Below are 24249 nucleotides of genomic sequence, written 5' to 3' on the forward strand. Positions count from 1 at the left end.
TACGAAATTAATTAATCTAATTATTATTCACAATATTTTACTTGTCAGTCGGCGCTTAACGCGTGTAGGCACTACAATAATCGTATAAAAGAATTATCTATAACATTTATTTTTTTCAATTTATTTAATACCAGCGAAGTTTGAAATATCACCTTCCTAAGAAACGGACTATAGCTAGCCAATTTCTCGGAGTAATGATGGATGGCTTTAAAAAATTGTTTTTTCCAAATGGCAAAATGAAAATCTTACAAAAAAAAATTATTAGACCCTAAAATCTCTCATCTCATGAGTAAATCTCGTACTAGCTGGACGCGCCGGAATACTGATTAGTTTTGTGTGGCACGGGTAGTATGGACGGATTGACGTCGAGGCTTCGACTGGCCAGCGGCGTCATGGCGGGTGAGAAACTCGGACTCAGAGCCATCGACGGGAAGTCCGAGACGTCGTAGTCGATCGGCGACTTGGGCACGATCCTACCGGTACCGCTTCCGCTGTTCATCGGCAAATTGTGAGACTTGATGGTGGCCGATGACGACGACGAGGCAGCCGCCGCTGCTGCCGCCCCCGAGGACACATGCACCAGCAGAGACTTGAGCTTGGCCTCGGCCTGCTCGCTCAACTGCTGCTGCTGCAGAAAGGCATTGAGATTGCGCGTGTCGTCCTTCAGTCGGGCTATCTCGCTGAACACGTGGGCCATCGACTGGTACTCCGGGCTCCAGTCGAGCAGGCAGTTCCAATCGTAGAAGACGCTCGACTGCTCCTCGAAGCTGCTGCCGGCGAGCTCGGGCGCGCTCGGGCTCTGCTCGCTCAGCTGCTGCAGCTGCTGCTGGACACCACCGATGTTGGCCTGCAGCGCGTCGATCTTACGCCGACACTCGTACACGCTCGAGTACTTGTCCGACATATCGTCGTCGTCGTCGTCGTCCATATTGACTTCGGCGCCGCCCTGGTGCCCATGCTCTCCGCCGCCGTTGTTGGAGGAGCCCTGCTTGCTACCCGGCGCCAGGGCCGCCTCGACGATGCCCAGCCTCGCCAGATAGTCCTGTATGTTCTGTATCGAGGCGTTGCTCAGATCGTCCACCAGTATCTCGGACTTGTTGTACATGACGATCTCCTCGTCGTCGTCCAAGTCCTCGTCGTCGAGGTCCTCCTCGGCGTTGTCGTCCTCCCCCGAGCCGTGGCCCGACGAGCCCGACTGATTGCTCAGCGACAGCTCCGACAGGAAGATCTCCTCGGGCTGGCTGTACTCGGCGTAATTCGACAGGATGTTGTTGAAGTCCGACGTCTGGGACTGATGATAGGCGTTGGTGATCTGGCTCACTGTCTCGGCCGTGGCGTAATTCACCTCGCTCGCGGCCAACTGACGCTTCGACGACGACACGCTCGGGGCGGCGGCCAAGTTGGCGAACGGGTAAGCCGAAGATTTTGCAAAATTACCGCTACTAGCCGCCGCGGCAGCAGCAGCCGCAGCAGCTGCAGCCTGCACGGCTATGTTCGTCTCGACCTTGAGACTCGGGCCACCGGGGATACCACCACCGGGTGACCTCTTGCCTCGCTGCTGGCCGTAAAAGTGCCGGTACGAGAGCACACCGAGAAAACCGGCGACGAGCATGAGCAAGGTAACCCCGATCCAAACGACGAGCTTCTCGTTGCCCGGCTGCGCCGTCTCGTTGATCACGTCGTCGTAGCCCGTCAAGCCGTGAATCGAGTCAGAGTTCTTGCTCGACGAGCCGGAGCCAGTGCCGCCAGCTACCGAGCTCGTCGTCGCGTAGACGATCTCGACCAGCGTCAGATTGCCCAGGGAATTCACCTCGCCGCTGTCGGCTCGCACCAGCAGCTTCAGCTTGCTACTGCTCTGCGATAACAGAGAAGCCAGCAGCGTACGATTGGGCTTGAATATCAGCGCCCCGGAGGTGGGATCGACGCGGAAGAGCGGATGTCGCGTGACCAGGTGATAGGTGGTGTTGCCGTCGGGACCCGCGTCCGCGTCCTGCGCCATCACGTAGCCCACGATCTTCTCCTTGCGTATCTGCGCGGCGTTCACCACCCTGAAGCGATAGACGCGCTCGCTGAACTGCGGATGGAACTCGTCGCGCGACCTGATCTCCAGCTGCACCTGCGCTTCGGCGTAGTTGTTGTCGCGGTCGGTGGCGCGTATCGCGAAACGATAGCTCTTACGGCGCTCGTAGTCAAACGACTCGCTGCTCGTCACCAGACCCGAGGATGGATCGATCCTGAAGTAACGCTCGTCCGTGTCGCTGTCGGACCCGCTCGAGAAGATGTCCGCTTGCTGCTCCGCGGCCGCCGCCGCTGCCGGGGCGATCGAGTACGTGAACTGGCCGTGAGCGCCCGGGCCGTCGAGATCGATGGCTCGGGCGATCAGAGTCAGCGGCTCGTTCTCGTAGACGACCCGGCGATAAGTCGACGAGGCGAATCTCGGCAGGTTGTCGTTGACGTTGATCAGGAGTATCTGAAGCCGAGCCAGCGAGCAGAGGCTCGCTCGAGGATCCTTGTCGCAGGCCAGCGCCACGAGGTACTGGGACTCAGCCGAGTTTCCACCGATGTCGCAGTCGGGACTGCGCGTGATCGTCACGCTGCCCGTGGACTCGTTGACCCTGAACAGATTCGCGTCGCTGGCGGACATGAGCTCGAAGCCGACCTCGCCGGCCAGGTCGACGTCGTCGTCGCGAACCTCGAGCGTGGCGAGCGTGTTGCCGATAGGAATATCTTCTTTGATCGTAAGATAAGTCTCGTTATTTTTAAAGATCGGCCTATTGTCGTTGACATCCTGCACCTGCACGTGGATATTGATCGAGTTCTCCGAAGCACTGTCGAGGCCATTCTTCAAATTGACAAACAACCTGAGAAGAAAACAAAATTCATGAAATGGACGCAATATAAATTATTCAATACATAAGTACAGCACAGTACCTCTCGTATTTTTCACGATCCAATTTCTCCACCAGCACGACGCTGTCACCGGATACTTGGAAGTATTTACTTCCGTTGCCGCTGATCGTCTGGTACAGCTGCTGCTGTTGCTGCTCGTACGTGCCGTTTCCGTGATGGAATCTGTAAAGACTCGTGCCCAGGGTGGCGTTCTCCTTCAGGCTGACCTTGACGTTCTGATTGACCAGGTGAGCGTCGCCACCCTGCAAACGCACCAGCAGAGTCGCCAAGCCGCTGAGCTGAGGATTGCCGTTGTCGCGAGCGATCACCGTCAGCTCGATCTCATCGTTATTGGTGCTGGTAGAACTGCTACCGAGCAATGAATTTTCAAACGATATAGTCCCGTTGTAGGGATTGATGGCGAATCTCTCGACTGGCTGAAGCAAGTCGTAAGCTATGACGTTGTTGCGATTGGACGAGTCGTTGTCGCTCGCTTCGATGTCCGTGATCGTGTGCAGTTTTTGGTGCTCTGCTCGATTTTTCGATATAAAAAAGAAAACAATTTTAAGGTATCAAGATTGTAAATTTTACTTGATAAACAATAACATTATGAATTGATAAAGATGACTCACGAGAAAGCGTAGCGAGATAGACGAGCTGCTTGAAGCGCGGCGGATTGTCGTTTACGTCGACCACGACGACTTTAAGATCGATGGCCACTTTGTGCTCGCCGTCGCTCGAGGTCACGCGTAGACCATACTCCGACCGAGCCTCGGCGTCCAGCGGTTCGACGATGAAGATTCGACCGCCGTAACGATCGATAGAGAAGCTGGAGCTGGTCGGGACGTTGCTCAGTTCGTACGTGAGTAGAGACGAGCTGTCGACGTCGTTTGCCGTAACCGTGGCCAATATAGCCCCGGGTGCGGCATCTGCAACACGTTCATTGGAAGTTTTTTGAGAATGATAATCAGGAAAATTATTTTAGAAGCAGCGAGCTTCGAGGCTGATTCGCTTGGTAACTGGAAAAATATACAGAGTGCCGCTGCGTTTGGGAGTGACGACAGGACGCGCGTAGAAATGCACATTATATTCATCTGAAAGTACAGGAACTCAAAGTATACCTTATTGGGGATGTAATCATGGAGATAAGACGATTAAAAATTCGATCTCTTGGTTAACACAAAAATTGCAGCACGATTTGCATTCAAAAATCGATTCTTTTTACGTTTTCAGGAGGAAAATTAAAATAAATAACAGTTTCTCAGAGTTTCAATATCTCTTAAATTTTATATGCACGATTATTTTATCCCAATAGAATTATTATTTATTCGAATTATATTTATTTTATTAGAATATTTTCCTTTTAAACTAAATGAGTTGGATATTTTCCTTATGAAGCGAATGAGCTGAAAAAATCAAGTACCAGACTAGTCATTTTTTGACAACTTTTCCTGCGAAAACTCATCCGGGACATCTCATCCTAGACACTTCATCTTGGGAGACTATTCATCCTCAACAAAAATCGAAAAAATCACCACGTGAACAATTTAACAAAATTGAAATTGGTTGGGTGGTTAAACGTTAAATTTAATCTCTCTTGTAGCTGTAAATTTTCCGCTTTAAAAAACGCTGAAAAATAGTTTTACATTTTTTATGTAAAACTAATCTCTGCTTTTGATTGGAAACATAAAAGTAGCAAAACCAACGTTGCTCTTTAAAGTATTTATCTTAAAAGAAAAATTTTTTTTGGATTTTTGTAAAATTTCATTTAGCAACCGTAATACTAAACCTATTAAGAATTGCTTGAACGAGTATTCAATGTAAATTTACATAAGAATTAGCGAAACAGGGTATAGTTGATTTTATCCTATTCTTCTGGTTCTGATGAGGTTCTTAGGGGGTCCCTTTAAAAAGTTTTTTTTTCACCCACATTTTTTATCGATCAAATTCAAGGTCTGAAAAAATACTTAGAACGTGGTTACTTTGATTTTTTAATGATTAAAAAAATGATTAAAATTTTAATCATTGAGAGACAAAGGTATAAAATATTTGAATATGATTTTGGTTTTCTTGTATCTTATTGAGCGATATCACCTAGGGCTCTCACATCTGTGTATATATTTTTTTAAAATTTTTCGTACACCTAACCGTTTTTTCATTATGTTCAATCCTACTCGTGAAAAAATGTACGAATTTCAGAAATGTACATTGATTTTCAAATATTTCGTACAAGAAGAAGTGACCATGGTCTGTGGTTCTGCCCGTAATTGATTAAGGCATCTTTAATGCATATTTATAGCCCGTAATAAAAAAATATTTATTTTAGAATGAACATCATTAAAAATTAAAAAAAAATCAGACGTTTTTGAAATTTGAAACTTTTTTCGAAGCGCTGTAATTGACCGAATCTCCTACAGGGAGCGCTATCTCCCGGCGATGAAAGTGTATACCGTATATCGCATGATTTCTATACTCTCATGAATAATTTGTACGGATGAATCATTTCTCTGTAACGTCTACGCAACGTCGTGTGGTGTGTAATTCTATATGTGCTTCGAACTCTCGCTTACGTGTACGTACTACGTGCGTGTTCGTTCACCGACGTTAATATACAAATGAAAGTATAGGCTAAGTTCCTCGTGGCGTGTAGTATATGCAACTGAGACAGTTAGTGTACGTTGCGACTCCGCTGCGTGAAGAACGAAGAAAGACCGCGTCGACTGCAGCAAGTGATTTTCGCCTCAAAAAAAAAAAAGAAAAAAAAAGTGAATAGTATTTTATATTGTAAGCAACTGTGAATTAACAAGTGAACTACCACAAAATGTATGACCACGAATTTGAGGACAGTGTGTGCGGTGAAGACGTACTCAACCACATCGAAGAAGAAGAAGAAGAACAAGAACAAGAACAAGAATGGCTCGTATATAACTGTAAGAATATATACGATAAAATGGAGAATCTGGAACAATTGAAGAATTTGAGGAAAAATGTTAACTGGCAAAGTCAAAAAGAACGATTCAAACTTCTCTATCACATTTACGAGCTAATCTGCAACTATTCAATAGATCATCATCTCGATCTTCGAGACATCTTTCGGCCCGAAGAAGTTGACTTTCTCCTCATGGATTCTATAAATACTCACAAAGATTATCTACCAACGCTGTTCGTCGGGTTCGTAGCCAAGACCGGTTACAAAGACGCGCCCGAGTGCATCGATAAAACGCTGAGTAGCCGTCGCACCACTGCGGTCCATCGGGCGGCCAGATTCTGGCTACCCAACAAAAACGAGCTGTATCGCGATCTATTTGAAATTTTTAACAGATACGACGTGAACTACGTCGACGAGCGCGGCCTGACGCATTTGCACGTGGCCTGCATGGCGGGCCTCGACGACGTCGTGTGGAATTTCCTGCAGTTAGGCGCCCATCCCAATTGTATTAACCCGGAGACGGGCGATTCACCGCTGAACGTGGCCCTGAAACAACAGCACAAGAACGTGGTCGAACTGCTGCTGAGACACGGCGCCGACCCGAATTTGCCGAACAACAACGGAACGATCCCTTTGCAAATGATTTGCATAAGCGACGATGACGTTTACTTGGTGGACCTGTTTTTCGAGATCTGCAAAGAAAGACATCAGTCGCTACGGGTCAATGTCAAGGACAATTCGGGTCGTAGTCCGCTTCACTATGCCCTGTCTCGTAACCATAAGAGGTTAGCTGGATTGTTGTTAAAAAATGGGGCCGATCCAAACCTAACCGACGCAGAAGGTTTGACGGCTTTGCACACAATTTGCAAAAACACCAGCTGCGACGATGGCTTGATGGAGCTATTCTTCAAAATGAACGAGGGTATGCCTTATAGGGCGGAAGTCGATGCCGTGGACAACTCGGGCCTGACGCCTCTCGAATCGGCGGTAGCAAACCTCTTGCCGAATACGATCGATGTACTTATCGATAACGGTGCGAAGCTGGCCCACTTCGCTTTTCCACATGCGAAACTCTTCGCAGAGAGATTGGAACCGGAGTTGGCCGCTATTTCAATCAATTTCAAGCTGAGACTGGCGTCTGGCCTTCTAGCTGTCGCCGAACGTCTCCAAAAAAAAGGATACGAACTGAAAGACAACGACATCCTGACGATTATGGGATTGTTCGACAAGTTTGGCCTGTTTCAGAAGTCTGAGGATCTTGAAAAGTGTTGGACAGACGACAAGGAATTTGTGGTAAAATCGAAAGTGTTGATGGTAAAATCTGGCCTGTCACTCTATGATCTGATCCAATTACGACCCGAAGAGGCAAAAAAGCGATTATCGTTAATGGAATGCTACAAGTTTGCGACCGTGAGAGAATATTGGTTCCTGCCTGCGAAGCCTAGTCAGGCTTGTGTTGTGCATCTGTGCGAAAAAATAGCGAGAGATAATTTCCGGCGATGGGCACTGGATTCATTCCTGGAGCTGACGCACAACCGACTGCCGATTCTCTGCTGTGAAATGATCTGTGATCAGCTGAATAACGAAGATTTACGCAATATTTGCTTGGCGACTGCGGGACGAAGCTCGTAACAGTCATAAACATATTTGATGTTTTTGTAATGTTTAGGGAATGCGAGTTTTCTCTATTCAAAAGAATAAATGTTCATATGTTTAGAATTTAAGTTTTGGTGTTCAAATTGTGTAATTACATTTTTTTTACCTCATGACCGTATGAAGCAGAGGCGAAAAGAAATCACATATGCTATGTATGACAACGAAGTATAGTTGCATCGACACGTGGGAAAGAAAGATTATGTGCGATAAATCATTTTTATGTAGAAAAATGGTATTTAAAAATTACGATTGTTGTCAAAATTGAAACTACCAATTATTCGTAACATCTAATTTATCAATTTTGGTAAATAAATTTTGGTAAAAAAATTCATCATTTATGACGCGGAAACTTCCTCTTTTGATGGCCTTGGAATTGATCTTGTAGTTACACTACCGAACTGGCACTGTTCTGGATGAAGTCACTTCAGTCACGGCCCATTGATGTGTTTTATTGCCACGTTTTCTCTTACACATTATGTGTTTTTCTATGTATTACATTGCATTAGAATTGGTATTTTTTTCACTTTCGAAATCTATATTGGCTGCAGAATGCTTTTATATATCATGGTAGCAAACGGGTATATACGTTTCTATATAACATGTGTGGCTACGGCTCAGACCCTTGCACGTCACACATGGTAGCAATTGGGTTACATAACCCAATGTATAAAAAGTCTTTTCACAATTTTTTCTCGAAAATTAGTTCGTGGGTAAACGTTATTAAAAAACGATCTGCGCAGGCTAAAAAGCTCCTTCAAGGCTAAAAATTGTATGGTGAAGATGGCTGATGTTATTTTTTATTCTTGTTATAAAATGAACAAGAGGAGCAAAAAAGATGATATGTGGCATGTTGGCCTTGGCGGCTACAGGCCAGAACTAGTGAAAGCAGTTTCTGATGCCAGCGTGTCCATGTCCCATTCATGATATGATGCGTCCCCTCCATTTTCAGGCAACGGTGTTCTGAATCGTGTGAGCAAACTCACGTAACAGCGAGCTTATGAGTATATCCACGCGTTGTGACATGATATGAGACTCACGGCAGCTGCATGCGATTCACGGAGCAGCACCGTGAACTCATGCAAAGACGCGTCATGATAGATTTTTCTCATGAATGAATATTTGTAGTATTTTTTTTGGCTTCAATTTTCTTTTATAATCGCGCGAGTTCGCAGTAATATTTAAAGCAAATCATGAGTTATATGAATTTTTTTTAATCGAAGTCACCATCACGTGCTCGAATGAATATCTTACCTTCTCGGACGAGTATGGTCTGATACTCCGGAAAAGTCGGCCGATTGTCGTTTACGTCCATGACGCGTATGTTGAGGGTCGCGCTGCCAGTCCTCTGGGGACTGCCGCTGTCCGTGGCGATGAGCGTCAGGCTGTAGCGCTCGCGTATCTCGCGATCCAGCACGATGTTGGTGCGCACCACGCCCACACCGGACGACTGCACGACGAAGGCGTTGTCCACGTTGCCGTCGACGATGTTGTAGGTGACCTGGCCGTTGGATTTCTCGTCCTCGTCGATGGCTAGTAGCTGCGCGCAATCGGAAAGGAAAAATTAAACAAATCGTAGTCGCGTTCGTAATATAATTCATTGCTTATTATATACGTACTTTGGCGACGAAGAAATTCTTGGGCTTGCCCTCGGCCACCGTGGCAAAGTACTCGCTTTGCGTGAAAATCGGCGCGTTGTCGTTGGCATCCTTGAGAAACACGTTGAGCTTGGCGTAGGCCTCCCTGACGAGCGGCCCGTCGTCCGGCGTCTTTGCTAAAAGCGTCAGATTGATCGAGCGACCCTTCCACAGCTCGTAGTCCAGCTGGCCGGGGTCGTGCACCCTGATCACCCCGGACTGTCGATCGACCTCGAAACGGCCCTCGTCGTCGCCCGCCCCGATGTAGTACGACACCTGCTGCTTGCGGCCGTTGTACCTGAGCGCCGTCACCTGCAGAATCTCCGTGCGAGCGGGCAGATTTTCTCGGATCTCGATCGTGTAGACGCTGCTCTGGAATTGCAGCGCGGCCGCGTTGGCGTGTAGATGATCCGTAGCGGTAGCGCCACGACCCACGAGTCGAAACTCCACGAGGGCTTGCGTACGTAGAGACGGAGTGCCCTTATCCGCGGCCACGACTTTCAAGCGATACAGTCTCGTCTCGTTTTCGCGCAGCGACTGCGTCGCGCTGATAGAGCCGGATCTCTCGTTGATGATGAATTTTTTCGCGTCGCCGTCGTCCACGTCGTCGTGCACGATAGTGTAAACGATTTGGCCGTTGAGCTCGTCGTCGGCGTCGCGAGCCTCGACTCGTAACACCTCCTGGTTCGCCGGGGTGTCGGCCGGCAGATCGATTTGGTAAAGGTACTCGTTGAATACGGGACGATTGTCGTTGACGTCTTTCACGTAGATGTCGACGCGGCAGAACGTCGATCGCACTGTCGACCTGCCGCTGTCCGTTGCCAGAACTTTGAACGAGTAGTGCTTGCGCTTTTCGTAATCGATAGGTCTGGAAAGCAACGTGCCCAGATTAGGATACGGTTTTGGCGTAAAAAAATTAACAAACAGCAGTATAATTTCTTTATGATTTTTGTTAAATAATATTGAAGTAAAATTAAAACACACGAATATAGTTTTAATTGAATAAAAAAAGAAATTAAATATTTTTTATTTATGTACATAATGAACACTCATTGTTAAACAAAATTAGTACTATTTCTATTACAAACATATGAATAAAAGTTTTCTTATAATTATGATTTTATTGAAATGTAGCTATTTTCTATACAGTTGAATTTTTTTCAGTACCCGGAAGTAAACCCGTTACAAAAATGAGAGCGATCATGAGCTTGGCACCATGCAAATATTGCGTAAATCTTCGTTATTCAGCTGATCAATGATTATATCACAACAGAGAATTGGCAGTCGGTAGTGCGTCAGCTCCATGAAAGAATCGAGAACCCATCGCCGGAAAAAGTTTCTCAATAGTTTCTCGCAGAAATGCCCGGCGCAAGCCTCAACATGCTTTTTGAGGAATGAATCGAAGTAACCAGCTTGGGTGTACTTCTCGTAGACCGAATATGTGACTCGTTTTTCCGCCTGTTTGGTTTTTGAACGGATCAAGTCGTAGAGCGACAAGCTTGGATTCACCATTACTTTTTTCGCTTTGCTCGCGAATTCCTCGTCGTTATACCAAGATTTTTCAAGATTCTCGAATAATCTGTAATTGTCGAAAGATTTCATGATCACCAGGGCGTCGTTTCGCGTCAGTTCATATCCTCGTTTTTCAAGAAGTTCGACGACAATCGTAGCATCGGATGCAAGACTGAATTTAAAATCGTTTTCAATGTCATAATTTTCTGGTTTAAACCCCTCGGCGAAGTTCGTGGGAAAAACAAAGTTGGACAGATCGGCACCGCGATCCAAAAGAACATCGACGGTATACGGCAAAACATTCGCCACGGCCCACTGAAGGGGCGTCCGACCCAACTTGTCTACGGCGTCGATTTGTACGGTCTCGTGGATATCGTCGTTGATTTTAAAAAATAGCTCTGCCATGCCGTCGTCGTCGTCGCAGTAATCGTCTCTGTTGCAAATAACATGAAGAGGTGTGGATCCATGCTCGTTGACCATATTCGGATCGGCGCCGTGTCTCAGCAACGACTCGACCACCTCCTTGTGACCGCGGTACAGAGCCACGTGTAATGGTGGATCGATCGATTCGTGGGAAAAATTATTGGGATCCTGGCCGAGCTCGAGGTAATCCTCCACGACTTCGCTCGTGCCGTACGCGCAAGCTAGGAGAAAACGCGCGTGTCTCAACCTGTAAATTTCAAGCGAGTGAGAAAATTGTAGCGGCAATAAAGTACGACGCGATATGGCTCATTCTTGTAGCCGGCCGCGAGCCACGAAATTGACGAATCGTTCACCTTGGCCATTTTGATCTCCTTACCTGGGAAGCGTTGGTTCCTTCTGCAGAATCCAATTAATTTCCTTTTGAAAAATGCCTCGGATGTTCAGAGATTGGTAGCCCGGATCATTGAGAAAGTCGCAAAAATGACGAAGAAATTCGTATCGCTCTCTTCGGTTTTCCCAGTTGCACTCGTCACGCATTCTCAGCAATCGTTCTAATTTGTTCGATTGTTCGTTGTATGCGCGACCTTCTTCGCGTAAACTCTCATCGTTCGACGCGGACATGGTTTTGCTCACTAATTCGCGATCACTTTGTATTTTTTTTTTTTCATCAAGATCACTCGATGTTGGCGCGCTGTACTTGTTTCGCGTTTGACAGAACCACCGTTATGCACGAACACGCACGCATGTATGCGAGCGAGACGCAGATCGAGTCGCGCGCGACACTGCACAGTACTTGGATCGTCGTGTTTTTTTTGTTTTAACCACGTGCGATCGTTAAACAGCGCCCTCAAACTATTAACTGCAGCAGCCGGTAAATTGACGCGAGGCGAGGACCGAAGGTTCAAAGCGCGTGGAAGGCTTGTCTCCGTAGGATCTTATGTCGCTACGATTACCTCGTATCTCATACTCGATGCACGTAAAGAAATTTAACTCATAAAAAATAACTCGCAATCGAAGAAACTTACCCTGACGTTGTGATGACTCCCGTTAGATTGTCGATATTGAACTCGTAAAAGGTCTCGTCGCTCATCGAGTAGATGACCTTGCCGTTGACGCCGTGATCCGGATCCACCGCCGTGAGCTTCATCACGCTCGTGCCGATCGGCAGATTCTCCGTGACGTGGGCCTCGTAGCTTCTCGTGGCGTTGCACGACGACGAGCTCGTGGCCTTGTTTCGAGAGCACTCGTCGTCGTCGTCGTCGTCGTCAAAAACATCATCGTTTCGCTTAACCGTGTACTCGTTCTCGATGAAGAGGGGCGCGTTGTCGTTGTCGTCGAGCACCGTGACGGTGAGATTGCAGTAGGACTCGAGGCTCGGCGTGCCCTGATCGCTGGCCTTGATAATCAGCACGTATCTGGCGGTCTTCTCGCGATCGAGACTAGAAGCCGTCAACAGGCCGCTTGTCTCGTCGAGCTCGAACTCGTTGTCGTCGTCGCCCGCGTGAATCGTGTAGACGATCGTGGCGTTCTCGGCCTCGTCCGGATCGTGGGCCGTGACCCGGTGCACGGCCATCGGCGCCCCCTCGCCACTGTTCTCCGGCACCACCAGATGATTTCCCGCGCAGGACTCGGCCGCGAAGCTCGGCCTGTTGTCGTTCTCGTCGAGCACGGCCACGCGCAGCGTCGTCGCGTCCACTTGGCGCTTGGAGCGCGCCAACACCGGCACCGAGTACGAGGCTACTCGCTCGCGATCCAGGGCGGCCCTGAGCACGACGCCGCCGTCGCTCAGCACCTCGAATTCGGCGCTGTACTGCCGCTGCTGCTCCGGCACGGAGAAAGTGACGTTCTCGAAGTACGACAGGGTGAACTGCTCGAGATCGGCGATCCTCGTGCCTATTCGCGTCGTCTCGGACACTCGCACGCTCGGCTGAGAGTAAAAGATCTGCGACGACGAGATCTTCTGCGCCTGCCCGTTGCTGATCAGTCGGAGCCTCATGCTGGTCGATCTGCTCGTGGGCGAGCCTTGGTCGCTGGCCACTACGTCGATCTCGAGGCCGCTGTCCGGCAGCGATCTCAGCAGGCTCAAGCTGCCCGTTGTCTCGTTCAGGCTCACGTAGTTTTGCTCGCGCTTGAGGTGATAGGTCACGCGGCCGTTCTCGCCGCTGTCCTCGTCGACGGCGATTATACGCTGGATCTGCGAGCCTTTCTTGGCGTTCACTGGTACGAGCAGCGGTGCCTCGCCGTTTCGCGGCACGACGAAACGCGGATCGTTGTCGTTCTCGTCCAGCAGGCCGATCCTCACCGAGCACCACGAGCTACGACTTCCCGCCTCGGCCTTGACGCGGAAAAAGTACTCGGACACGGTCTCGTAATCCAGACGCTTCTTCAGCGACAGTATGCCCGTGATGGCGTCCAGATGAAAGAGATCGGCCGAGCCCGGCGGATGCTCGTTGCTCATGCTGTATCTCAGCTCGACGTCGCCGTCGTTGTCGGCGTCCTGCGCTCGGAACTGATGGATGCGCGAGCCCAGCGCGGCGCACTCCGACATCTCGATGAACACCGGATCCTCGGGCCAGGCGGGCGCGTTGTCGTCCACGTCGAGGACGACGCAGGTCACCGAGAACAGCACCGAGACTCCACCGCCGGTGGCGGTGAGATCCACCGCCTCGATCTCGAGATTGTACTCGAGGACCTTTTCGTAATCGAGGCTGTCGGTGACGATTATTTTTCCGCTCGGTGATTCGACCTCGAACAGAGTCGAGCTGTCTGCCGGTGTCACGGACAGAATCGTGTAGTTGACGCGATGACCGGCGCTGAAGATGCGCGGCAGACTGCCGATCTGCTCGCCTACGTCGATGTCCTCATACACCTGTAGTGGGACGATCGAGCGAATATCATTATTTTTGCAGTTCGTCAAAAGACACAGCTGATATTATAATATAGTAATTACCTCGAAACGCAATACATAGTTGGAAGAGATGCGTTGCTGATCCGTCAGGGAGATGACTCTGACTCGAAGAGAATCGACGCTCTGTCGTGGTGGATTGCCGAGATCGGTCGCGGCGACCAAGACGTCGTAAGAGTCGCACTCCTCTTGGACCAGCACCTCCCTGAGTCTTATCACGCCGCTGCTCTCGTCGATGCTGAACATTTCGTGGCTTCGAGTCTTATTTTCTATACGTAAAACAAATGTGGTTATTTACAAAGCGAATCAAAATCACATACTTTATCGTTACGACTTACCGGGCTTGATGGAATAAGCGATTCGCCCATTGTCACCGGCGTCGTAATCCACAGCCTGCATCTGCACGACGAACGTGTTGACCGGCTGATACTCTCGCGCGTGCACAGCGAGATCTTTGCGCGTGAGAAAGATCGGCGAGTTGTCGTTGGCGTCGAGCACCCTGATCTCCAGCGGCACCCTGGCCACCAGCCTCGGGCTGCCGTGATCGTGCGCCTCCACCACGTACCTGTACAGCTCGGTGGTCTCGCGATCCAGCTGACTCGCTCTGATCGTGATCTTGCCCGACCTCGGGTCGATCTTCACGTGATCGTCCTGCGGCCTGAGCGAATACTCGAGTCGCGAGTTGTCGGCTTGATCAGCGTCGTGAGCCACCAAATCCAGCAGATACACGTCGGCCTCGGCGTTCTCCACGATCTCGTAGGAGTAGGAGTCGCGCGCGAATCGAGGCGGATTGTCGTTCTCGTCGAGCACCTGGATGCGAAGCTCGACGGTGGCCGTGAGGGGAAACAGGCCGCAATCGCTGGCTTGGATGCGAAATACGTGACTGTCGTTGGCCTCGCGATCGAAGCCACGATTCAGCGTCAGCCAGCCCGTGTCGGGATTGATGTCGAGCGGGCCCGAGTCGTTGTCGTCGTCGAGGATCTGATACTGAAGACGGGCGTTTCTGCCCGAGTCGCTGTCGCTCGCTTGTAGCTTGAATATCTGAAGTACACGCGAATAAATGAATAAAAAAAAATCGATCGTTTATTTTATTTTTATAATCATAATGCAGGACTCACGGGATAAGGCGAGTGGTAATTTTCCTTGATCGTCAAGAATATCCGATCCTGCTCGAAAATCGGACTGTTGTCGTTGACGTCCTGCACCTCGACGTCCAGCTCGAGCTTGGACTGCAGCCCGTCGCCGTCTTGCGCCACCACAACCAGCCGATGTCTCTGTTGTCGCTCGTAATCCAGCCGAGCGATGAGAAATATCTCGCCGGACTCGGCGTCGCAGCCGAACAGCTGCTGCTCCTGCTTGTCCTTGATCGAGTATCGCACGGGGATTCCACTCGGTACTACGTCCCGATCCCGAGCGCTGGCTATGTACAGGGTGCTGTGCAGCGCGTACGATTCGGGCACGGATATCCTCGCCTGGGTCAGCTGGAACTCGGGTGGATTGTCGTTGACGTCGACGACTCGCACCTCGATCTGGCAGTAGCCGACGGAGACGGTGTCGTTGAGACGGACGCTCAGTAGGTAGTGATCGCGGGCCTCGCGATCCAGTGGCCGTTTGGTGCGCAGAGCACCCGTCGAAGTGTCCAGTAGCCAGTCGGCGTTGTCCCGGGGCTGCAGGGAGAACGAGTAGCCGCTACCGCTACTGCCACTGCTGCTGGTAGCGGCGACCTCGACGAAACCGATCTCCGAATCGATCGGCAGATCTTCCCTCGCCTCCACGATCTGCCGCGGCCAACTGCACCGAACGAACGACGAGTTTTTCAGCACCGCGGTGATCCTTACGACGGCCTCGTTCTTGCTCTTCAGGCCGCCGTAGTCTATAGCCACCACGTGAAACTGATAGACCACGTGATTGTTGACGAGGTCCGGCCGATCGAGAAAGATCTCGCCCGTGTCCTTGTCGATGCGAAACACGTCCTGGCCGCCCTGGCTGTTGAGAAAGTAGTACTGCACGCGGCCGAAGTAGCCGGCGTCGGCGTCGTGGGCCGAGCAGCGCACGATCGCCGACCGCTGCTGCTTCTGATTATTTAATGCATTGCTGTTGTTGATTTCGATCGTAACGTTGTACTCGCTGCGCAGGAAAGTCGGATGATTGTTGTTTACGTCGATGATGTTGATGCGGACGAGTGAGTACGCGCTCAAACCACCTGTATAAATTTATAAAAGTATAAAAATTGTAGATGGTTCAGGGTTTTTAGAAATGAGATAAGGAACCTTTGTCAACGGCTGCGATTAGGATTTCCTCGACCTCGGACTTTTCTCGGTCCAAATTGTTCTTCAAGCAAACGTCTCCGCTCACTGGATCGACGACGAACAGATCGTCCGAGCTGGTGCTCTTGAAAATCGTGTAATTGATCATGGAGTTGATACCGCAATCGTAGTCCACAGCTGTCATCTGGATACCATAAACGAAAATGTTTAAATTCATTCTTACATCGTATAACTTTATTAATTCCTACCTTGAAGAAACAATTGCCGATGGGAAAATCTTCGGGTAAAGACACGTTGTAGAAAGGCTTATCGAAAACCGGCTCGTTGTTGTCCGAGTCTCTGATGGATACGCGCACCGTCGCGGTGCTCGCCAGAGACGGTTCCCCGAGATCTCGAGCCTCCACCACTAGCACGGGTGTCGCGTCGACGTTGCAATCGATCGGCGATTTGGTCGTTATCAGGCCCGTCTCCTCGTTGATCTCGAACCAGCTGGAGTTTCCCAGTATCGAGTATCTCACTTGGCCGTTGAGCTCCTCATCGGGATCACGGGCCTGGACGCTCACCAGGGAGCTTCCCGGCTCGGCCGAAGCCAACAGATCGCACTCGTAAATCGGCCGATCGAATTCCGGCGCGTTGTCGTTCTCGTCCGAGACGAGAAGCTGGAAACTCTTGGACGCCTTGAGAGGTGGCTGGCCCGAATCGATGGCCTCGACGACGAGCTCGTACCTGGACTTGGACTCGCGATCCAGCAGCTGGTCCTCCACCACGAGATAGAGCGTGTTCTCGTGGGTCGCCAGGCCGAAGTGATTCTCGCCACCGGTGAGATTGACCGTGGCGTTGAGGTACTCGTGCTGCGAGTCCGGATCGCTGATGCTGATGCGCGCCACCAGCTCGCCGGGCGGTGCGTTCTCGCTGACCTTGGGCGAGGCGTCGTCCGACAGGAAGTGCACGTTGATCACGGGCTCGTTGTCGTTCACGTCCACGACGAAGATCGTGACGAAGGTGCTGGCCTCGAGCGGCTGAGCGCCAAGATCGCGCGCCACTACGACTATCTCGTGACGCTCCTTGGTCTCGAAGTCGAGCGGCTTGCCGAGGCTCACCAGGCCCGTGGCCTCGTCGATCTCGAAGATCTTCTCGCGATCGGACTGACGTCGATTGATCGAGTAGACGACGCGTCCGTTGTCGCCCGAATCGGCGTCCCGGGCCTGCAACTGCAGTATCGGCGTGCCCAGCGTCGCGTTCTCGTACAGCTCCACCACGTAGGCGTTCTTCTCGAAGACGGGCGCGTTGTCGTTCACATCCTGCACGGTGACGTTGACCTGCAGCTGGGAGCTGAGCGGTGGCGAGCCACCGTCGAAGGCCTTGATCAGCAGCTGATAGCTCGAGCGCTGCTCGTGATCCAGCGCGACGCTGTTCTGCAGATCGAGATAGAGTATGCCGTCGTAGCCGCGATGCGCCACCAGCTTGAACGAGTCGCCGTGATTGCCGGCGATGATGTCGTAGCGCTGGGTGCTGTAACGATCGAGGTCCGGATCCTTGGCGGGGGGCAGGGCGCGCTTAGAGCCGCGCGGCAGATTCTCCGGGAACTCGATGTCCACGCGCTCCACGGGGAACTGCGGCGCGTTGTCGTTCTCGTCGAGGATCTTGATGACGACGCGCACGTTCTGGGGCAGCACGAGGAGGCTGTAGAGGGGCCGGGACTCGCGATCCAGCCATGCCTTGGACTTGATCTCGCCGGTGACGTGATCGATGCTGAAGTCGCTGTCGATGGCGCTGCCCGAGACCGGCACTATCAGGTAGGGCTTGTTGACGTCGACGTTGATGAAGCCGATACGGGTGCCGGGCGCGGCGCTCTCCGACACCTCGAGGTAGTAGACCTTTTCAGCCGAGCAGCTGCAGCAGCTTATCGACAGTAGCAGCAGCAGCAGAGCCAAGAGGCTCGATCGACGTTCGGAGTCAAGCATGTTGATATCGCTTAGTTCTCGTCACGTGCCCATTACGGTTTTTTCTTTTTTTTTATCGGATCTCACGATCATACTTTCCAACTTTGGCATCCGATTTTACGCACGCATATGCCTCGAGCGCGCGCGTAATAAACGTGTAGCGTGAACTTGACTCTCGCGTACCATATAGGAGGGGTGCAGCGCACAGGTGAAAAAACGACACACACGTGCACCGTGAAGAGAGATTCATTAGAGAACTGCAGCAGGCCGATTGTCGAACTACGCCGAGGAACGCAGAAAACTATTTTACAAAAATCACATCGGAGCTTCGCAATATTATTATACACCTATATTATACAGGGAGAAAATACAGATTCCCCCTCGAGTACTCCACTACCTGTGTGCGTATTCGCGCTCCCGTAATGCACTTAGCTCGACACTGACATGGCGGCAACTGCTCTGCTCTGCCTGTATAAGAGAGTGCAGGAGCATTATATTATACCTTCCTTGCTCTCCTCCGCAGCAGAGAGTCTTCCTTCTCTCCCTTCCCGCGTCCGTATATATATATACAGAGCTTGTTCCGCGCGCAGAGAGAGAGAGAGAGAGAGAGTAAGGTTGAAAGATATGCAAGGCCCAAAAGTAGGGACTCTCTTCCTCGTCGTCGTATATGTATACCGGATCGCATGTAGCGCGCTTAACTCTTTATACGTGTTTGCGCGGTATGTATAGTGTACAAGAGGGAAGCGAGTGAGAGAGAGGAGGAGGAGATGGAACGAGGGATAAAGAGGAGAGGAGAAGAGAAAGAAAAAAAACGATACTTTGCGTTTGGGCTTCGTTTTTGAGAAAGAGAGAGAAAGAGAGAGAAAGAGGAAGGCTCCGTAAGGAATTTCACGAGGAATAAAATATAACTTTCGATCTAGAGAAATCCAATGTTATTTTTATTTTTTCTTACTTTTAGTGACAAAGTCCTTATTAAAAATCATAATATTTTCTGACAAACAAATTCAATATCGTAGAAATAAAATCATGATTGGCGTAATAAAGACACAATCTCTAGTAAATTATACAGCGTCTCTTGAAGATATTTTTTTTTTGTGCTGTGACATAAATGAAAAATGATGCTGGTTTAGTGAATTTTTCGAAAAACACAACTTTCGTAAATGCATAGATGAGTCTTGCTTTATAATAGTTAATATAATAACATTGTTAGTTAAATGCTCATTGTTTTTTTTTGTTGTATATGTTTAATATCAGCCTTCCTTTTTAATTCAGAAAAATGTTTGACAATTTGATTGATAATACAAACGAAAATCGGATTAGAAAAGTCAGTTTTCACACAGATTTCTATGTATATAATATATGGAATGCATGTTTTTTAAGTAACATAATTTCGAAAAATGAACCAACTGCACGCGAGGCAAAAATCATACGATGAAAAAACGTTATCGCGATTGTTTCCGATTGTCTTATTAATTGCTTACTCTACTGTTTAAATTTGTCGTTACGTTTTTAAATTGTGTATAATCGAGTGAGTTTCATGAGCGGGGAAATTGAGCTGTATCAAGGATGAAAAAATGAATGAATATGGGTTCTATTTAATTTATTGTTGATTTGAAATTTGAAATTATTTCTCACGATCCAAGGCTACACAATTTATAGTTTTTTGATTACGATAATAATTATAAGTCTTATGAAAAAACAGTTACAGTAAGTGTTTGTGATAATGAAAATTCAAAATGTTTCCTGTTGGTTATTTTTCTTAAGCTCAAGTACAATGAAAGTCAAAACTGTTTTACTGCAAGATGAAGATCATGAGAGTTTGCATTACATATGGTTACACGTGTATTATATTTATTAGTAATGATAAAATGGTTTGGCTTGAGTATGCATTTTACACTCAAAAATTACTAAACGATCATCCTTTTTTTTGCATTCTTGTTCCAGCTAGACTGATTATTTCTTGCATAATAATACCATTCTTATCTTCAACTTATATTCATTGGTTTTATTTAGTAAGTTACGAAACGTCCTGATCTTCCACATCTTGAAGCTGTTCTTTATGTTCACCTTCACCTGCGAGAATGAAATAAGAATTAATAAAAGTTCAATATGTAACAAATTTCCAAAAAATTACATGAATGTTTAAAAAATAATGTGATTGAGATTCAATGTCCAGTGGGTCTTTTGGTCTTTAAAATTGTTTTAAAAAAGTTTTAAAAGATGGATAAGAGATTGCAGTCAATTGTCACGTAATTTTGGAGCTTTTGCAATAAGCAAAAAATAGTGCTAATTTTTTAAAATGCATAGATGATTTAGAAAAGTATCTATAGTATTTCTATTACCATCTCCCTGCATGTCAGAAGTCCATAACGTGAGATTATCCCTGAGCAGTTGCATGATCAAAGTGGAATCTTTGTAACTTTCTTCGGACAGAGTATCGAGCTCTGCGATGGCGTCGTCGAACGCGGCCTTCGCCAAGCGGCAAGCTCTATCGGGGCTGTTGAGAATTTCGTAATAAAATACAGAAAAGTTGAGAGCCAGTCCGAGACGGATGGGATGTGTTGGCGGTAGGTCTGTCATGGCGATGTCGCTGGCCGCCTTGTACGCCACGAGCGAGTTCTCCGCAGCCTCCTTTCTATCATTGCCAATTGCAAATTCTGCCAAGTAACGATGGTAATCTCCCTTCCTGCGAAATTACAAGAAAAAAATATCATGTTTACATGTGAAGTATGCGAGTTGAGGAAATTCGAGGCTCAGCGAGGTAAACGGGTAAGGTGCCAAACACTTGTGGAACTGCGATGGCGCTATAGATTCACTAATGGAGCATTGACCGGCTCCTATACGTATAGTTAATACCGCTAATGCGTTTGATATGACAATATGACATTGTGTACTTCCATGTACCGTATATACAACGGATCAGCTGAAACGATCGTGCGTCTTACTCATGGTCGAAACGTTTGATAATGCGCTAATTACTGTGCGAGTGTCGAAATAGGAAATTGACTCATGTGTGTTTCTCAAAAAGGAGCGCGTGATATACACGTGACCAGCAGCTGAGAGCAGAAGCAGCAGCAGGCCTTCAACTTACATTTTATAGTAAAAAACTTTTGATTCTCCGGTGGATGCACAGGGTATCAGGTGTTTTTCCAAAACTCCGAGGATATCTGCGCAAATGTCTCTGAGCTCCTTTTCGACCTGACCCCGGTATTGACGGATCATCTCGAGCTTCTCCTCGGCGCCTTTAGTTTCCTCTTTCTGCTCGATACTGGAGATAATTCGCCAGGACGCTCTCCTCGCACCAATAACATTTTTATATGCTACTGATAGAAGATTGCGCTCTTCGACTGTGAGTTCTATGTCTAGCGACGCAACTTTCTTCATTGCTTCGACCATTTCTGGAAAAAGATAACAAAAAATACGTTAATGCCGTTGGTTATTTTCGACGTTAAAAAAAGTAATGTCGTTACGATATTCTGTAACGTAATTGATATTGACGTGGGTCGTAACCGGGTTTAACGTCATTTGCAATGTATAAAAGTAACATAACTCAATTTGACCAGCTTGGTGCCGGGGCATGTTTAGGTAAAAGGAAAATACCCATCGGCTAGTAAATTGTCATGGAATGTTCTGGAATGTTGAACAATTTGTATTTTAAGAAAAAACCAGTTGATGACTAAAGTTTTACTTTTTTTTACAATTACATTACATTATACTTGAGAGTTTTAAAATGGATATACTCAAAGTTTTTCAAATTGGAAATCATGATGATTCAACGCTAGTGTTCATTAATGAAAAATAGTCAATCATAAGTGGCTAGATAGACTCAAAATAGATTAGATTTTTATTAATTTTTTTATAAAATGCTTTAGTAAAATGGCTATAAGATTATATAGATTATCTATACAATATAAGATAAACACAGCGTCTAACCGCTAGATTTTATCTCTGATATTATCTTTGAGTTTTGGAATTTGAAGAATATATGCTATCAGTTATCAAATCATAAAATAATTACTATATAATGTGAATTATAATTCAAGTATACTTGTAAATATTGAAATTTTGTTAACGAATGAGGCAAAATCAGTTCACAACCTTATTCAGTCACTCAAGACTCCATCATGAGTTTTGCTAATTTTTGTGAGAAAAATGTTAAAAAATCATTATATTGAATTTCCTTGAGCATAATGAACAATCAAAGAAATTCATTTCAATGATAAATCATGACTTGGATGTGTGCAAGTGCCAGCAGAAGCTGTATTAGCCTGTTGGTTTTCATGCCGCTGCTGGAGAAATACATGCATTATACAGAATATATTGCGTTGCAAAAATGTGTAATCATAATAATCATGGGCGTCAATCGTGAGCGTTATCGAAAAAGCTGACGAAAAATGGCTGAGATTTTGTTCATTAACCGGGCCAGAAATATTTTAAATTATTTAGATAAAAACAACATGGCGCGTCATATACGGCTCGTGTACGTAAAATGCAGTCACAGCGTAACTGGACATAATTTGAGCGAAAATCGATCGATTTGTTTTCTCTGGCTTTAAGCGTGACGCACGCGCAGACTCGGCAAATAAAGTACTTTTCAACAATTTCCAGGTTCGCCGCGTAGCAGCAAAAGCGCCTCGCGTGTGCGAATATGATTTTCCATTTACACACATATACGCATATATTTGCCTCGTCTCGCGACTCCCGAGTGTGCGTTACACGACGAGAAGAGAATACAGAGAGACCCCGAGAGTTATTACATGTCGGCTAGGTGCCGCGGCAGCCGAGAGGGGCCCCCGCGGCACCAGCGGAACTACTACGTCGTCTCCAATTTCTCTTTTTTTTTTTTTCACGAAAGCCCCGGAATATAATCGTCAAAATCAACCAGCCACCAGACTAAGAATGTGTGTAATACCATGCGACTTTACCATCGTAACGTTCGGCCTGTTCGGCGAGTTTCGCCTTATAAACATTGTCCTCTCTCTCTGTCATGTTGATGGCTCAGGTCGTCTCGTTGCGAATCCACACAGAAACTTCGTAACAGAACTTGGTTGAAAATCTCGCGCGAGCCCCGTTGGTTTGCGGGATAAATAAACAATAGAACACGTAGTGAATATCGTCCCGAATCAATAAGCGACGCCTTGCTGCGCTGCACGGATACACGGAGAGAGCTATCTAGCGATCTAGCCGAGGTCAAGGAATACACATGTAGCGAACACACAACTTTGAGCGAAGAATTAAGGATGGGCCACGTACGTGAGCGTAGTAACGTAGATGGCGAAACGGCCGTCGTGCAAGCTAAGCTAGCAGAGAGCGGCTGTGGCGGCGGCAGCGGGCAGCGGCGTCGGCGGCTCCGCGCCAGGCCAGGCATAGCATAGCATATAGCATAGGCTGAGGCTAGGCAGCGGCGGCGGCCCCCACGCGGCAAACGCAAAGTAAAGCGGTGACGAGTGCAGAAGCAGCAGCACAGCTGCGACCGGTGGCGCCGGCCGCGAAACGACGATGACGCGACGCGCCAATTCTCGTCGTTTGTTACGCGGGGTCTATATGGGATCTCGTTGCACCGTGGCCGAAGCCAAAGAAGAGATTCGCGCAGATGCTATGATCATTTTACACGCAAGCCGGTTTGGTGCCGGGAAACGAGGAATTTCGTGAAAATGAGAAAATACGGGGTCTCGCTTTCGAGACAGAGAGAGATCGCGGTCATGTCGTAAATAATATCAATTTTATCGAATTGGTAATGGGAATTATTTACCGCACGAGAAACTGCGTCGTCGATGACGTGGCGCCATCTGATCGAGCAGATTATTTCAAAATTTTCATTAATTTTCAATTTTCACACGGGAAATCGGTAATTCGACGATCTCGTGATACAGGTCGTTTTGCCTAGTCATTTCGAATTGTTCTAATTAAAAATAACAACGTAGCAAGATTTCGATGACACGTAAAAGCAGCTGGTTCTTCGGTCCTTTTCCACAATTCAGGCCTTTACGCAGGGTCGGACAGTCATGAAACGACATCCTGTTGATTTGCGAATGAATTATGAAATTGCTCCAATGTATGCCTATACAGTAAAATGTTCAAATAATCCTCA

General features: G+C 48.0%; 2 protein-coding genes across 2 annotated transcripts; both read right to left on the reverse strand.

Moving 5' to 3' along the window:
* Positions 1-301: 301 nt before the first annotated feature.
* On the reverse strand, positions 302-18179 carry LOC106653136 (protein dachsous). Its single transcript, XM_023462830.1, has 12 exons — positions 16464-18179; positions 16219-16399; positions 15067-16151; positions 14287-14989; positions 13994-14217; positions 12069-13912; positions 9091-9976; positions 8726-9011; positions 3522-3818; positions 2932-3421; positions 534-2861; positions 302-473 (listed from the first exon to the last, which is right to left on the reverse strand). The coding sequence occupies exons 1-12, from the start codon at positions 18177-18179 to the stop codon at positions 302-304; spliced, it is 10212 nt and encodes a 3403-aa protein (XP_023318598.1).
* Positions 18180-19242: 1063 nt separating this feature from the next.
* LOC106654137 (14-3-3 protein epsilon) lies at positions 19243-23463 on the reverse strand. The gene is made up of 4 exons (XM_014373865.2): positions 23084-23463; positions 21250-21556; positions 20501-20844; positions 19243-20231 (listed from the first exon to the last, which is right to left on the reverse strand). Exons 1-4 carry the CDS (start codon positions 23145-23147, stop codon positions 20176-20178), a joined length of 771 nt encoding a protein of 256 aa, XP_014229351.1. The 5' UTR covers positions 23148-23463; the 3' UTR covers positions 19243-20175.
* Between the last annotated feature and the right edge of the window lie 786 nt (positions 23464-24249).

The sequence above is a fragment of the Trichogramma pretiosum genome, unplaced genomic scaffold (genome assembly GCF_000599845.2).
Source record: "Trichogramma pretiosum strain Unisexual culture from Peru unplaced genomic scaffold, Tpre_2.0 scaffold1, whole genome shotgun sequence".
Taxonomy (NCBI): Eukaryota; Metazoa; Arthropoda; class Insecta; order Hymenoptera; family Trichogrammatidae; genus Trichogramma; species Trichogramma pretiosum.

Coding starts and splice junctions, on each gene's coding strand:
- LOC106653136 (XM_023462830.1), bottom strand. CDS start 18,179: ATGCTTGACTCCGAACGTCGATCGAGCCTCTTGGCTCTGCTGCTGCTG. Junction 14,990..15,066: donor ATTACCACTCGCCTTATCCC/GTGAGTCCTGCA, acceptor CGTGTACTTCAG/ATATTCAAGCTACAAGCGAG. Junction 2,862..2,931: donor GATCGTGAAAAATACGAGAG/GTACTGTGCTGT, acceptor TTTTCTTCTCAG/GTTGTTTGTCAATTTGAAGA.
- LOC106654137 (XM_014373865.2), bottom strand. CDS start 23,147: ATGACAGAGAGAGAGGACAATGTTTATAAGGCGAAACTCGCCGAACAG. Junction 21,557..23,083: donor ACAGGCCGAACGTTACGATG/GTAAAGTCGCAT, acceptor ATCTTTTTCCAG/AAATGGTCGAAGCAATGAAG. Junction 20,232..20,500: donor TTCTGACATGCAGGGAGATG/GTAATAGAAATA, acceptor TCATTCTCGCAG/GTGAAGGTGAACATAAAGAA.